Raw genomic sequence first — 15,349 nt, forward strand, 5'->3', positions numbered from 1 at the left:
GTCACCCTTAAAGCATGCCTATGAGTTGTTTTTCTCATTAATTTGACTTCAAAGTCAAAGATAAATTCCCATTCAGCTTTCAGATTTAATGAAATGCCTAGCTGTTTGCCCGAGAACTCAATGAGAAGGTGAACAAATCCCTAATGTTAATCAGGTTGAAAGGGGTGGAGCATTCCTATCAACTCTTTGATTAAGTAAGGTTATGAAGTTCAAAAAGGCTTAAAAAGCAATAGCAAACCAATAATAACTACTGCAAAAGCTGGGACGTGGACTCAGCACTGTAGACAGAGAAATAAAAGACAGAGTCCTAATCCACAAAGGAATCAGGAGAGCTAAATAACAAGAGCCTAGCAGGAATGTCTCTTCCAATGCCAGCATTCTGGAGGCAGAGGCAAGCAGATCTCTTGTGAGTTGGAAGCCAGCCTGGTCTATACTGCAAGTTTTAAGCAAGCCAGGACTATCTAACAAGGCCTTGATGAGAAGAGAAGAGAAGAGAAGAGAAGAGAAGAGAAGAGAAGAGAAGAGCAAACAAAAGAAGAGAAAAAAGAAAAGAGGAGAGGAGAGGAGAGGAGAGGAGAGGAGAGGAGAGGAGAGGAGAGGAGAGGAGAGGAGAGGAGAGGAGAGGAGAGGAGAGGAGAGTGGATAAAGCAGCTTGCCCCCAAGTCTGACAATCTGACTTTGATACCTGGAACCCCTACAGTGGAAGGAGAAAACTGAAAACACACACACAAACACACACACACAGTGTAAAATAAAAAATGGTGCTTACGTGTATTAAAACAGATATAGAAATGTTAGTTCAGGGGCTGGAGAGATGGTTCAGTTAAGAGCCCACTGGCTCCTACAAAGAAGGACCCAGGTTCAATCCCGCGCCCCCCCCCCAAAGATTTATTGATTTATTGTCTGTAGGTAAGTACACTGTAGCTGTCTTCAGACACTCCAGAAGAGAGAGTCAGATCTCATTACAGATGGTTGTGAGGCACCATGTGGTTGCTGGGATTTGAATTCAGGCCCTTCGGAAGAGCAGTCAGTGCTCTGAGCCATCTCTCCAGCCCCCCCCCCCCCCCAGGTTCAATTCCTAACACCCAAACAGTGGCTCACAACCATCTATAGTTCCAGGGCATTCATTCAAGGCCCTCTCCAACCTCTGCAGGCATTATTATACACATCTGGTACACATACATACGTGCAGGCAAAACACACACATTAGTGAAAATAAAAATATGTATAGAGAACAGATTGTTGGGCTGGAGAGATGGCTCAGTGATTCAAAGCACTTGCTGGTCTTACAGAGGACCTGAGTTCACTTCCTATTGACTACCTGGTGGATCACAACCATTTGTAGCTATAGTTTCAAGGAATCCAATGCCCTCATCTGGCCCCCATGGACACATGTATGTGCAGACAAAACCGCATACATATAAAATAATTTAAAGAAAAGAAATCAGCTCAGAGAAGTCATTAAGGATGTCCTATTTATTTTCCCATCTGTGGCTCCCTGGTTCTCTTGGATTTCTTTTTCTTTTTTCTTTTTTTTTTAAGATTTATTTATTTCATGTATTTGAGTACACTGTCGCTGTCTTCAGACACACCAGAAGAGGGCATCGGATCCCCATTACAGATGGTTGTGAGCCACCGTGTGGTTGCTGGGAATTGAACTCAGGACCTCTGGAAGAGCAGTCAGTGCTCTTAACCGCTGAGCCATCTCTCCAGCCCTCTTTTGGATTTCTATGTCCAGTCACACCAGACTCAGAATAACAGACACGCTTCCTCTTTAGTGACCTGCTTGCAATCAATATGTCATGATAAAAGCTTTATCTACAGAGACCAAAAACCAGAGACCTTTAACTCAAGACAGGTTTTGTATATTAGAAAAAGTGTCCAGCAGCTTCCCAGGAACATCAAAGGCATCAAGTTAGGTCAATGTTGAAATTCTCAAACGTTGTTCTTTAGCCTCCAAAGTTGTCCAACACACAGATACACACACACTTCCATTTTGGAGTGTGCTTAGACTACCTGGAATGAACCAGACGTGACTTCCATACTCAACACTAACAAGGGGCAGAGTGAAATAAGAAACAAATGGAGTCTCAGTGGGACCTGAGAGTGTGCGAGTGTGCGTGCGTGCGTGCGTGCGTGCGTGTGTGCGTGGTGTGCTCACGCGTGCACGCACGAGTGAGTGGAGGCTTTTTTTTCTGGACTGCTCTACACTTTTTCAATGCGTCTTTTACTCTGCTTTTGTGGCTGCTGTGGGACTTGTGACAAACTAACACATGCAAACACCTAAGGTCTCTTTCTCTCTGGACACATTAAAACTAAAGAAATAAGATGCAGCCTCAGAAAAGGCTGCAGTCGTGAGGTCTTGTGTCTCGAGGTTCCTCTCATCTGACCCCTCTGTGGGACTGTGACAATTCAGCAGCAGTAAGATCCATTTAGATCCCAAGATATCAGGAAGGAAGGATCTCTGTTGGGCCTCAAAAAACCATCCAAGGGCCTCACAGGCTGATGTGTTCCTCAGTGAACTGGCAGTAGAAGGATATAACCAGAGACTTAGCCAAAGGGTTCTAACAATGCCAGACAACAAAGGGGCGCTTCGGGGGACGTCCTTCCCCATCACCTGCTACGTCCTTCCCCATCACCTGCTACAGCTTCCCTACTCTGTCTTCAACAATGGAAAATGACACGTTTTCCATACCAATAGATCTTAATGCTCACTCTCCTAAGGAGGTCTGACACAGTAGAGGTCTAAGTGATTTAAGTTATTTTCTTCCTATATTATATACAGAACTGGTCTATAATGAACATATAAAACTAAATAATTAGCTTTAGTACGTCTAAAATATAAACTCCATAATATATATTACACGTCTGTTAAGAATGCATTTTTCTTTCTTTCTTTCTTTCTTTCTTTCTTTCTTTCTTTCTTTCTTTCTTTCTTTCTTTCTTTCTTTCTTTCTTTCTTTTTTTTTTTTGTCCCGAGACAGGATTTCTCTGTGTAGCCCTGGCTGTCCTGGCACTCACTTTGTAGACCAGGCTGGCCTTGAACTCAGAAATCTGCTGACCTCTGCCTCCTAAGTGCTAAATGGGATTAAAGGCGTGTGCCACCACCGCCCAGCAAGAATGCATTTTTCAGCCGGGCGTGGTAGCGGAGGCAGAGGCAGGCAGATTTCTAAATTCAAGGCCAGCCTGGTCTACAAAGTGAGTGCCAGGACAGCCAGGGCTACACAGAGAAACCCTGTCTCGAACCCCCCCCCCCCAAAAAAAAAGAATGCAATTTTCACTTTTATTTACAGTTATACTGACTTGGTAGTAGATAACTGCTTGTTTGTTTGTTTGTTTGTTTGTGCCTTGATGTTTTGCTTGCATGTATGTCTATGAGAGCCAGACCCTCTGGAACTAGAGTTACAAACAGTTGTGAGCTGCCATGTGGGTGCTGGAAATTGAACCCAGGTCCTCTGGAAAAGTTGTCAATGCTCTTAACCACTGAGCCACCTCTCCAGTCCCAATAACTATTTTATAATCAATAACATTAAATTCCACAAAAAAAAAAAAAAATCAGTTAACCAAATACCATGCTTTACATGATGTGGCTGCATTGTAACACTATTTGTTTTCCTGTTTTATGTTCTCGCTCTCTCTCTCACACACACACACACACACACACACACACACACACACACACATACACACACACCCCTGCCTAGCCTAAAACTGTGGATATCTGGCTGCCCTTGACCTTGTCCGATTGCCGCTGCCTCCAAGTGCTGGATTATGGTGAGCACCACGTCTAGCTTCTTTTTATAAAACCCAGACTGATGAATTCCAGCTCTTTCTGCCTTTGACTCCCAAGTGCAAGGATTACAGATGTGTGCTACCATACTCAGCCTTTGTTTAATATATCTGTCCATAAACATTTATGACCATTTATGACAAAATACCCTCTAAAGCTAATCTGGTCTTTTAAGGAGGAGTTGCTTTAGAGAGGGGACACAGAAGTTAGCCTAGTGTAACCGGTGCACACCTTTAGTCCAGCACTTGGGAGGCAGAGGCAGATGAACGGTTCTCTATGAGTTCAAGACTGGCTGGTCTACATAGAGACCTGTTTCAAGTCCGAATCAGTGACACTCTCTACAGGAGATTTACACTTGAGTAGGATAGATTCCTCAAATGACATATAGCCAAAGTCCCTATTTATAGCAGTAAGAAGCACTAAATTCTTTCCAAATATAAGTAAAATAAAATGTAAGCTCTGTTTGTGTTAGCGAGGGGCTTCCGTTCTCATTTGGCAATACCTTAAGTTATATAGGAGCGGATGATGCTTAACTCCAGACACTGTAATGACATGGAAACTCAAACAGGAGGAGGAGGAGGCAAGGCTAAACTTGATAGCTCTTGATCAACTACACTTTGTCTAGCATCTCAGCTTTCAAGTCAGGTACTACCATACACCTGATGACTACAATATTCCCCGTATCTCTCCGAGTACCGCTTATAAGTCTAACTTGGACAGTAAACCCCTCAGAATCCTGATTTCTAGACCTCCTGAACTGACTCTGTTCAAATTATTCAGCCTGAAGACATTCCCTACAGGCTTGGTATGAACATGAACCACAAGGGAAGGAGAGTAAGGGGACTGTAGTCCATCCTAAGAAAAGGATCAAATTAATCATGCTACTGATAAAAGAATCAGTTCACCTTTGGTATCAGAACAAGTCCCGCCCGCTCCCAAGCGTACTCTAACCCCCCCACCCCACCCCACCCCACCCCGCTTTGAAAACCCGTTCTTAAGCTGGTGTCGGAATTCACCAAGTGTTCGAGAAAAACCACTCACTCAGCACCTCCCTAGGCTAGGCCAGACTAGCAATCCCGAGCCACTGCAGCTGCCCAGCAGTGCCAACTGCATTTAAACAGCTGTTCTCCTTGAGCTTAAGAATGCTCTTGGGAGGAATGGCGAAGAAGCGTCTGCCCCCGTACTGCAAGAGACAAGCTCCTCATTCGCCCTTCTGTCTATCCATTCTTAACTTCTACGGCTATCGGGGAGTGGGGGGCGACCAGGTCCATACAGTGAGCATCCAATTCTCTCAGCCTCACACTAGAGACCACTAAGGGTCATTAGTGAGGAAAGGGAAGTGAGGAGGAGAATGCGGGCTTCGGAGACGACCAGTCAGGACGGGCAACAATGCACACAAGTTAACCAGAGCGGGCGGAGGTCGGGGCTCTGTTAAGGAAGTCGTCATTGTCGCCGCGACGCCTCCCCCACTCTGCAGCCGACCTCTGGGGTTCCTACCCTTCCCCCCGCCCCCGCCCGGGAACCCGGCCTCCACGATGAAGTCCACCTTCCTCCCCGCGGCAGAACAAGACCATGCCTCAAGCTCCCTGCTAGGCGGAAGCAGAAGGGGACAGCAGACCCCCTAAGTGTACCCCTTCAGAGGGATCTCGGTCGACTCCAGCTCAGATGGGGGCGGGGGGTGTCTGCAGGAGAGCCATCGTCTCTGCATCTGGGGGCTGCCTCGCTGGCGGGTCCACCTGCCCCAAGCCACGAGCTGCAAGCTCGTCTCCTCCATGACTCTACCACCCGGTTGGTTACCTCTTGGCGTCTTCGTCCTCCAGCAGTTCAGGCTCGGTCGCCGCCATTACCACATCGCACTCCGCGGTAGCCGCCATCTTACCGCCGGGACCAGAGAGCCGGGTGGGAGGCAGACGGTGTAGAGCACTTCCGGTCGGAGCATCGAGCCGCTCGGCGGCGCCGCGCCCAGAGGGACTCCCTCGAGCCCGTCTACCAACGAGAGGCTCCGCTTGGGGCCAGAGCGGCCTTCCATCCCTGGAGGTCCACGGTGGTCTCCGCGCTGGGGCGGGGGCCCAGGGACGGTTCCTGTGCGTAGGGGGCGCCACTTTACCCGTGAATAGGAGGAGGGTACAGAAGGAGGTTGCCTCTCTGGGCCTAAGCTTGCCTCAGTATCCCTACAGCCCGGTTGCCATAACAACTAGCAATCCTAGAGAGCCTCCGGTAACGCTTGGGAGTCCCTGGTGGGTGGAGACGGGGTCCCCAAGACACTTGAGGAAGAAAAGCCCCCCCCAAGACTACCTTCCTGACTTTGCAGTGTGTCCACAGCTTCCTCCCTGGAAAGGCATGAAGAGCTACTTTGAGCCCAATCCCCAGCTTCATCAGTTCCTGGAAGCCCTGCCCAACCAAGCGAGGGGAACGCAGGGCGTCTTCACCCTGCTCCTTTCATCCTCCACGGATCTCTAAGCACCAACTGGTTCATCACCCCAATGACGCGGACCCTTTTATGAGGCTGCTTTCATGTCAGCCGCTTGGGAGTGCCATCTCAGCGTTAAGCCTAGAAAGGATGACATGGCGCGCCAGCCCCTGCCCCGGAGTTTATAAGGCAGCTCATGGGGTGAGGTCCCTTTTCCTCAGTGTCCCCTGTACTCCTACTTCTCATAAACTCTACCCAGCACGCTTGTCTGGCCAGATGTTGTCTGGATTGGGAAGACAGCATAATTATCTTTGTAGTACCACTACCACACACAACAGTGTTGGATTAAATTGAGGCCCTCTGAGGTTAAATGTGGGGAGGAGACGACCTTGAAATTGTAATTTAAAGCCAAAAGGAACGAAAATAAGACAATGGAATTTAAATTTCCCTTAAGGAAAGTGTGTGTCAAAGTCCCTAACCTTATTTGTAGGTCCTTATCATTACTGACGGAGTGGAAACTACCTGGGCCACTGGATAGAGAATGATAGCTGGACCTCAGTGAATTGAAATGCTGTGACCCTTTAATATGGTTCCTCCTGTCATGGTGATCCCCAGCCGTAAAATTATTTTTTGTTGCTACTTTGTAGCTATAAATTTTCTACTCTTATGAATTGTAATGTAAATATTTTTGGAGATAGAGGTTTGCCAAAAAAAGTCATGACCCACACAGGTTGAGAACCACTGCCTTAATTAACGAATTTAATTTTTCACCCATTTTTCAACAACGGGGGGGGGGGAAACAATTTTTTTCTTCCTTCCTGAATTTCTTATGTTAGATTTCTTCTGTTCATCTGTTCAACATGAAACCTGGGGTAAATCACACAGACCCACTGCCCTTAGCTTGAAACCTTGTCATCAATGCTTTTTGTCCCCACACCACACATCCCCCAAGTCTTTTCATCCCAAACTCTTAAACAATAAACTTAGAGACTGCAAATAGTCTCCTAACTGATCCTCAGTTTCATCTTTGCCAAGCCTTGGCTCTTCCGAGAGAATGACCTTTCTTGCAAAAGTGGATGGAGTGTGTCATTTCCCTGTAATAAACTTACCAATGGCGTGCTATTGTGGTGTTTGGTCCCTGGCCTCCCACACATCTTCATTATTTGGCTAGTCTCTGCAATCAATACTGAGCCCCTAGGGATTCCTGGCTCCAAAACTGTCATGAACCTTGTTGTATTTCCTCTGTGTAATAGCTAGCCCTGCTTGTCAACCTGACCGAATCTGGAATGAACTACAATCCAGAAATGCAGGGCACACCTGTGATCCAGATCTTGAGGTTGGAACACAGGTTTCTAACCTGGATCTTGACATGGAGATCTTGAGGAATAGTGACCAGGAAAAGCTTAAACCCAGGTAAGGTAGTTACATGCATTTAATCCCAGGAGATGGAGGCAAGCAGATCTCAGTGTAAGGTCAGCCTGCAACAAAGCAAGTTCCAGATCCAGACCTGGTGGCACACACCTTTAATCTGGGACACACCTTCTGCTAGAGGCCTTCATAAGGACGTTGGAAGAAGAGCGATTCACTCTTCTTTGCTTGCTTGCACTTACTTGCCAGCACATCTGTTGGAACCTACTACTTCAGGATTCCAGCTTAGGCAGAAGACCAGCTGAAACAACGAGCCTCGTGGGACTGAGAGAACTACTAGATTCTTGAACTTCTCATTCACAGCTGCCCACTATTGGGTTAGTTAGAATACAGACTGTAAGTAATTACAGTAAATCACCTTAATTTATAGAGACATTCCATAAGTTGTGTGACTCTAGAGAACCCAGACTGATACAAGAAATGTCATGGTTCTTGTATTTCCTCTGCTTCAGAAATCTCTGTGCTATTCGGCCCTTCAAACATGAACACAGACACCCCCCTTTCCTCCCTCCTCTTTGGTACCTGTCACCTCTAAGTTAAATGCCCCTCTGCCATGCCCATAGCACCCCACTTCAATAACAGCATTCATCATGGTTGGTTTTAATTGTTACTTTGGCTGGCTAATTATTCTAGACAATGAATTTATGGTTCAATCATTCTAACTTGTAGCTTTTCCTTTGTATATGGCCCTACTTAAGGCACAAACAAGACAAAGTAGGTGCTGGGGTGTTTGGTTTCTTTGTCTGTTTGTTTTTGAGACAGGGTCTCTGTATAGACTATGTTGTCTTCAGAAAATCTCCCTACTTCACCCTCCCAAGTGCTGGGATTCAAATGTGAGCCTCCATTCTAAGTTCAAAAAAATTGCATGGTTAGTTGAGCGTGGTGGCATGTGCCTTTAATCTCAGCGCTCGGGAGGCAGAGGCAGGTGGATCTCTGTGAGTTCAAAGCCATCATGGTCTACAGAGTGATTTCAAGGCCAGCCAAAGCTACACAGAGGAACCCTGTCTTGAAAATCAAAAGAAAAAAATTGAGGCTCAAAGAGCATTTGCCTAGTATGTGCACGATCCTGGGTTCCATTCATAGCATAGCATAGCCAAGAAAAGAAAAAGAAAACTTGTCGCATAGATGATAGAACGAAACGTCACTGGTCACTGTCTTTTAGAGAGAGAACATTTTAGTGTCAGAGCCTGGAACATCGGCTTAATAACCAGACACAAGTTCTGGTGGGTATTTCCCCGCCGGCCTCTGGGGGCGCTGTGCGATCCGCGCTCACTTTACGCCGCCGGAAGTTGTCTTGAAGGCTGGCCGTTGCGGGGCGGGACCTCTGGGTCAGTCCTTCCACCCAGAGGAAGAGGGCCGTCTTTACGGTCGAGCTGCCCCTCCCATGGTCCGGCCCACTCCGGGGGGCACCTCAGCGGGAGTGCTGCGGGGACCCGGGAGGTATGGAGCTGGGAGGCAGGGCTCAGCGCGGCCTCTGTCTCGGATTCACTTTGGTTGTCCTGTGATTGCCTCTGAGATTCTGAGGGGTGCCCTTCAGGGGTACTCTGTGGCGGCGGCCTCTGGCAGCCTCTCGAGTGTCGCTTACTAAAAGGCTCACACCACGGGGTGGAGATGAGCGACAGGAAACTCTCCTGGAGAGGTTTCTGCTTGGGACCCCTTTGAGGCTTACCTCTGGATCTCTGCTTTCTGGGGGGAGGAGGAAGGGGCGATTACTGGCGCTCCCCGGGTGCCTGTGTCAGGAAGTTTCCCTTTAGAAGGACCTCTCTCTGCAGTCTCAAGAGAGTTTATAAATCTGAGCTTTCTCTGTGCCTGTCAGTTCAAGGGATGTAAAAGCCATCTTTCGGAAGCACTTTTCTCTTTATTCTGTTTCTTGTCAGATCTTTATTTTACCGGTGGATTCAACTGGGAATGGTTAAATGGAATTTATTGCCATCCAAATTAGTCATTCAAGAAAGCAAGTTATGCCGGGCAGTGGTGGTTGCACGCCTTTAATCCCAGTACTTAGGAGGCAGAGACAGTCAGATTTCTGAGTTCGAGGCCAGCCTGGTCTACAAAGTGAGTTCCAGGACAGCCAGGGCTATACAGAGAAACCCCGCCCCCCCCCCCCCGAAAGAAAGAAAGAAAGTTTTTCTCCATATTTGCACACTCTCCCTGAGGAAAAGATGTCAAGAAGAATCTAAAATCCCTGCTTCTTTCTTCACGGAAGTCATGGTTAAAAGGAGAAAACAGCCTGGTGTGCATATGCCTCAACTATTTCATCAGCTGGGAGCCAGCTTGGGGTACATGAGACCCTGTCTCAAAACAACCCCCTCCCCCCAAAATCAAACAAAAAGAACAGGAGTATTTGTGGAACTTCCTTCAGTATTTGGTGCCCTATCTTGTGCACAGGAACAAACCCGGCCAGCTGTTTTTGTCACCCCACTCTCTAAGCCCCTCCCTTTGTGGTGCCATTAACCCCACCCTGGCTGTGTGCCAAATCCTGGCCACTCATGGGATAAGGAGGTTAATTACAGCTCACTGCTCAGTAGTTCGGTAAACATCAGGGTGGTGCTAACTCCCTGATGCTCCCTGGCCTGCTGTTTGGATTCTGTCTTCCCTCACCACACGGCTTCTGTCCTTTTAGGTTGAAAGCTAAGCATGGGGAAGAGCTGCAAGGTGGTCGTGTGCGGCCAGGCATCTGTGGGCAAAACTTCAATCCTTGAGCAGCTTCTGTACGGGAACCATGTCGTGGGTGAGTGTTGCTGGGCCCGGGAGACTGGCAGAAGACCTTGAGTGAAGGATCTGGTCACATCCTGAATCCAAAAGCTAAAAAGGACACCAGCTGCTTTCACACCCTCCCAATTAGGGCTGGAGGCAGGGCTGACTGTCAGAGCCCTGGTCTAACATGTACTAGTCCTTGGGTTTGAACCCCACAATGGAGGGGGAAAATAAAACATTGTACCACCCAAGTTCTATGACATTGTACAAATCTAGAAGGAAGAAACCCAAAGCCAAGATAGGAAGAAGCCCATTCCCACCCCACAGCACTTGGCCAGAGGTGGATGTAGGGTGTCTGCTTCTATTACTGCCCGCCTTGTTGTTATCGTCTTTGAGAGGGCCTCACTGTACGGCCCAGGTTGGCCAGGAACTCTCACAGATCAACCTGTCTCTGCCCCTGCCTCCCCTCCTCCAAGAGCTTCAATTCAAGGTGTGTGTCTCCACACCCAGTTCTGTGTTGCCCTTTTGCTTGGTGTGATAAAGACATGACACTCGGTCTCACTCTCAAGTCTGGTCTCTCCCGAGCCCCCATATTCCTTATGCCCTGTGTCTGGTCGGCTTGTTAGGCTATCTACCTTGCTCCCATCTCCCATCTCTCTTGACTCATTTTAACCCAGGTTCTGAGATGATCGAGACCCAGGAGGACATCTATGTAGGCTCCATCGAGACAGACCGAGGGGTGCGGGAGCAGGTGCGTTTCTATGATACACGGGGTCTCCGGGATGGGGCCGAGCTGCCCAAGCACTGCTTCTCCTGCACCGATGGCTACGTCCTGGTCTACAGCACAGACAGCCGAGAGTCGTTCCAGCGCGTCGAGCTGCTCAAGAAGGAGATCGACAAGTCCAAGGACAAGAAGGAGGTACATGTCCTAGACTTCTGCTGGGAGCCCAGTGGTAGGAGAGCATGAGCGTGGGTCCTCGGTATGCTTTCGGGTGTATACTGGCTGGTTTTGTGTGTCAACTTGACACAGCTGGAGTTAGCACAGAGAAAGGCACTTAAGGTGAGGAAATGCCTCCATAAGATCCTGCTGTGGGGCATTTTCTCAATTAGTGATCAAGAGTGGAGGGCCCCTTGTGGGTGGTGCCATCCCTGGGCTAGTAGTCTTGGGTTCTATAAGAAAGCAAGCTGAGAAGCAAGCCAGTAAAGAACATCCCTCCATGGCCTCTGCATCAGCTCCTGCTTCCTGCCCTGCTTGAGTTTCAGTCCTGACTTCCTTTGATGATGAACAGCAATGTGGAAAATGCAAGCTGAATCAACCCTTTCCTCCCCAACTTGCTTCTTGGTCATGATGTTTTGTGCAGGAATAGAAACCCTGACTGAGACAGGGTGCTGGCATGATTCCCAGTTGTGCGCATTTGCCAAGAGGTAGTTTAGGAGCTAGAAGGCCGGGAAGATCATTGGAGAGGGTCTTCAACCCACACAAGAGGTAGTGGGCCACATGATAGGAGAGCTCAATCGCTGAGTCTTCTTCTTGGTTTACTAGGTTCCCTCCTAGCACATGAAGCGCGGTCTAGTTTTCCTTCTCTGGGGCTCTGTGTTCTTGCTAGTCCTCCAGAAGTCCTCTGGGAACTGCATCCTCCCCAGCTGTTGGCCAGAAACAGCTGATGGCTACACCTGGTCCTGAGCCACTGCATGCCGACAGTCCCTGTTCTCATCTGTCCTCTCCAGGTCACCATCGTGGTCCTTGGCAACAAGTGTGACCTGCAGGAGCAGCGTCGCGTAGACCCTGACGTGGCCCAGCACTGGGCCAAGTCCGAGAAGGTGAAGCTATGGGAGGTGTCGGTGGCTGACCGACGCTCCCTCCTAGAGCCTTTCATCTACCTGGCCAGCAAGATGACCCAGCCGCAGAGCAAGTCTGCCTTCCCCCTCAGCCGCAAGAACAAGGGCAGCGGCTCCTTGGATGGCTGAATAGCTGCCCTTCTTGCTTCACCATTCCAAGCCCATTCCGGGATGGGTGGCGAGCACAGGGTGCATAAGCAAGCTGTTCTTCCCAGTCGGTAGGGGAGTGACCCTCTAGGACAGGAAGCTGGGCTGGCCCAGGCCAGTGCCACCTTTGTCCTCTCTTAACTCCAAGAAGTGCAAGTGAACTTGATTGTTGGCCCTCCCTTGACCTTCCATAATAGTTCCCACCCCTCCCCCAGCTGACCATATTTTCTCCACTGTCACCTAGACACTTATGGGTTAGTGTCCCTTCCATCTGCCTGGTGCAGGAAGCAGGGCCGTCATGCCAACGCGCCCAGTCCAGGATCTGCCTCCTATCAGGGATCCCAACTCTGAATTTCCTGCCACTAACATACACACAGTACCAGCCTTAAAACAAAAGACTAGGTACTGTAAGCATACATTTGTGCGAGCTGGCTTAGGGTTGGTTCCTCATCCTCCACCCTGACCTTTCCTCTGGCCTGTTCAAGGCCTGGTAAAGTCAGGCTCCTGGGAGTGGCATTTCCTGTTTGACCTCTACCCATCTCCCAGTTGTTTCACTTCCTCTTCCTGTTCCAGGAGCAGAGGTCTTATTGGCTGAGGTAGAGTGGAGTGATGACTGGGCTGTCACATGCCCTGAGACTTAGCAAGACTCTTCTCCCCTGAGCGTCAGTCTTCTCGTATGTGAGTTGACAGAAGCTTGGATGTCACCTAGAGCCACGGGTAGCGCTGTGACTTTTCTAAAGCTGGTGGCTTGGGCCTCCTGTGTGTCTTCTGCCCCTGCTCCACCCTCTTTAAGGTGCTACACCTACCGGCCCTGGAGGCTGGACGGCCTCTCTTAACCACCAGGGGGCAGGGGTGCACTCTGCTCAGTGCTGCGAGCGAGCGGCTGTCTATTAACCTGCCCAACAGGGTAGTGTCCATCCCTCCTGGTTGGTTTTGGCTAGTAGCTGGACTTTATATTTATACTCTCTCTGTATTTATGCACCTGCTGCTCTGGTGAAGGTGGGATAAGCCGCGCCCCCAGCCCTTCTTTCTTACCTCAGATGCCTGAAGAGAACCAGGCAGCCCAGTAGCAGCTTCCCAGGAGCTGACAAGCCTTCCATCAGAGGCTTGTGCTATCAAGTGAGCTTATCACCCACAACCTGCGGTGCCCACTCCGTGCTTCTGATGTGCACACCTCACACGGGTTAAACACTATGGCCAGGCCACCTCCAATACCCTCTCCTCCTCCTAGAACAGGCGAGGGGGGGCTGGTGCCCAGGCCTGGGCAAGGAGAGTCTGGGCACCTACAGGCTCAGGCTTGAAGTTCATTTATTGATGTGTTGGACACAATAAAACCACAACTGCTATTATCAAAAAGTTTCCCGTCCCCTACCCCTTTTCTTGTCCCATTGGAAATATCTTTCAAAAAAAGGGGGATATAGGTGGATCCTGGTGAAATCCCATGTCGAATGGGGGAATGGCACTGGCTTTGGTGACATGAAAGTTGATCTTGAGGGTTTACTGGACCATGTACCAGCCCGAAACGCCACACTTGGGATGGCCAGACCCAGTGTGGAATGGAGAGTCCCTAGGCTGAGGGAGACCCAGAGCCCCTTTAGAGTTGGGGTTCAAGAGAAACCACTGAAAGGCTAAGATAAGAAGAGCTGTAGTGCCGGGTGTGGTGGTGCACGCCTTTAGTCCCAGCACTCGGGAGGCAGAGGCAGGCAGATTTCTGAGTTCGAGGCCAGCCTGGTCTACAAAGTGAGTTCCAGGACAGCCAGGGCTATTGTGTCAAAGCCAGACCAGGCAGGGTGGTGTGTGCCTTTAGTTCCGTTACTTAAGAGGCAGAGGCAGGTAGATTTTTTGAGTTTGCCAGCCTGAGCATACAGTCCCAGACCAGCCAGGATGACACAGTCAGGCCCAGCCTGAACACCACTTTTCCCTTCAAGCCCCACCCCCACGAGCAGATGGCGCGTCATCTCAACTCTGCCTCACTTTCACAGTACATTTTTTAAGAACTTTGGGGCCTCTTATCTCTATGGCCCTTTGCCATACATACCCTGTAGTCTACTTGTGGTTGTTTTGGTGTTTGAGACAGTGTCTAGCTATATGGCTCAAACTGACTTTGAACTCGTAATCCAGGCCCTAGGATTGCAGGAATGCACCACCATACCTGGCTACCCCATGGTAAATATGCCTGATAGGTTCCAGCCCACTTCAGTTTGAGATCCCTGTCTCTAGTGATTGTCCAGACCGCTCTAGAACATGGCAGGAGAGGCTGGCCCTTGGGAGCTAAAATGCTGTCAGCTCTGTGTACGTCTCTAGTTGGGGTCTGGGTATGAGAGCACCATGAGACTGGGGCTGTGGTTTTTGCATAGATCTTTGGGATTTGTTAAATCATAGATGCAGGGCAGCCTAGGGCTGGCCCAGGAAAGGAGGGTAGTGGTGGTCCTCAGAGCCAGGGGACTGGAGAACCCCAGTCTGAGTGAAGGGCAGCTACCCAGGTTGGGTGGGAACCCGGAAACTGCAAAAGGCAGTCTCTGTGGGATGTGGAGACAAGTGTCTGACTGGAAGAGATAGGATGTGGCCATTCTGAGTCCACTAATAGGGAGCAAAAAGGATGGGTCCTGCAGCAGGGCGGACAGCTCCTGCTGGAGAACGAAACAGAGCTGGGCCCAGGACAGGAGCTGGGAAGAGGGTAGCAGCTGCTGTTGCAGCAGGCCGGAGGGTCAGGGGCCCTGGCAGGGCACAGATGGCAGCAGCTGTGGTGGGCAGCGGACCAGGCAGGAAGCGGGCTGCCAGCGTCTTGGTGAGTTGCTTCTGCAAGGCCAATTTAGACTACAATAAAAACAGAAATGGAGAGGGTCTCTGATACCAGAGAAGCCCGCCCCCTCCCTGGGACACATCCAGGAGCCTTTTTGCCTCGGGGACGTGCCTTTTAGAGTTCTAAGTCTAACCTCCTCCCTCCCGCCCCCAAACAGTCATGCCAGGGGGCCTTGCTGTGCCAGCTGTCTTCCTGCCCAGCAGATGGACAGCCTCGGGACGGGCCGCACTGTGAG

At 49.6% G+C, this 15,349-nt stretch overlaps 3 protein-coding genes across 21 annotated transcripts in view; 1 reads left to right on the forward strand and 2 right to left on the reverse strand.

Moving 5' to 3' along the window:
- Dnajc7 (DnaJ heat shock protein family (Hsp40) member C7) overlaps nt 1-6,352 on the reverse strand; it is a 37,475-nt gene extending 31,123 nt beyond the window's left edge. For 4 of the 6 annotated variants that reach the window (NR_166203.1, NR_166204.1, NM_019795.5 and 1 more), the window contains exon 1: nt 5,588-5,687. Coding sequence is in view for 3 of the 6 variants with exons in the window: in NM_019795.5 (NP_062769.2) it covers nt 5,588-5,664 (77 nt within the window). In the remaining 3 variants the exon portion in view is untranslated. Of the gene's footprint in view, nt 1-5,587; nt 5,873-6,085 lie in introns of those variants that run through there. The other 2 variants (XR_001780034.2, XM_030246188.1) reach the window with 1 other exon arrangement.
- On the forward strand, nt 5,241-13,670 carry Nkiras2 (NFKB inhibitor interacting Ras-like protein 2). Of its 2 annotated transcripts, none has more exons than XM_030246341.1 (4): nt 5,241-6,401; nt 10,252-10,359; nt 11,003-11,244; nt 12,054-13,670. In XM_030246341.1, the coding sequence occupies exons 2-4, from the start codon at nt 10,266-10,268 to the stop codon at nt 12,291-12,293; spliced, it is 576 nt and encodes a 191-aa protein (XP_030102201.1). In that variant the 5' UTR covers nt 5,241-6,401; nt 10,252-10,265; the 3' UTR covers nt 12,294-13,670. The 2 variants fall into 2 exon arrangements, with proteins under 2 accessions (XP_030102201.1, NP_082300.1); NM_028024.2 differs by lacking the exon at nt 5,241-6,401 and adding an exon at nt 9,015-9,068 and having other exon boundaries at nt 12,054-13,662.
- Nucleotides 12,279-15,349, reverse strand: part of Zfp385c (zinc finger protein 385C) — a 66,248-nt gene continuing 63,177 nt past the window's right edge. For 12 of the 13 annotated variants that reach the window (NM_001373888.1, NM_001373889.1, NM_001373887.1 and 9 more), the window contains one exon: nt 13,603-15,128. In NM_001373888.1, coding sequence (NP_001360817.1) covers nt 14,892-15,128 — 237 coding nt within the window. In that variant the 3' untranslated portion in view covers nt 13,603-14,891. Of the gene's footprint in view, nt 15,129-15,349 lie in introns of all 13 variants that reach the window. The other variant, NM_177790.4, reaches the window with a different exon arrangement.

Source organism: Mus musculus, chromosome 11 (assembly GCF_000001635.26).
Source record: "Mus musculus strain C57BL/6J chromosome 11, GRCm38.p6 C57BL/6J".
NCBI classification, from domain to species: Eukaryota; Metazoa; Chordata; class Mammalia; order Rodentia; family Muridae; genus Mus; species Mus musculus.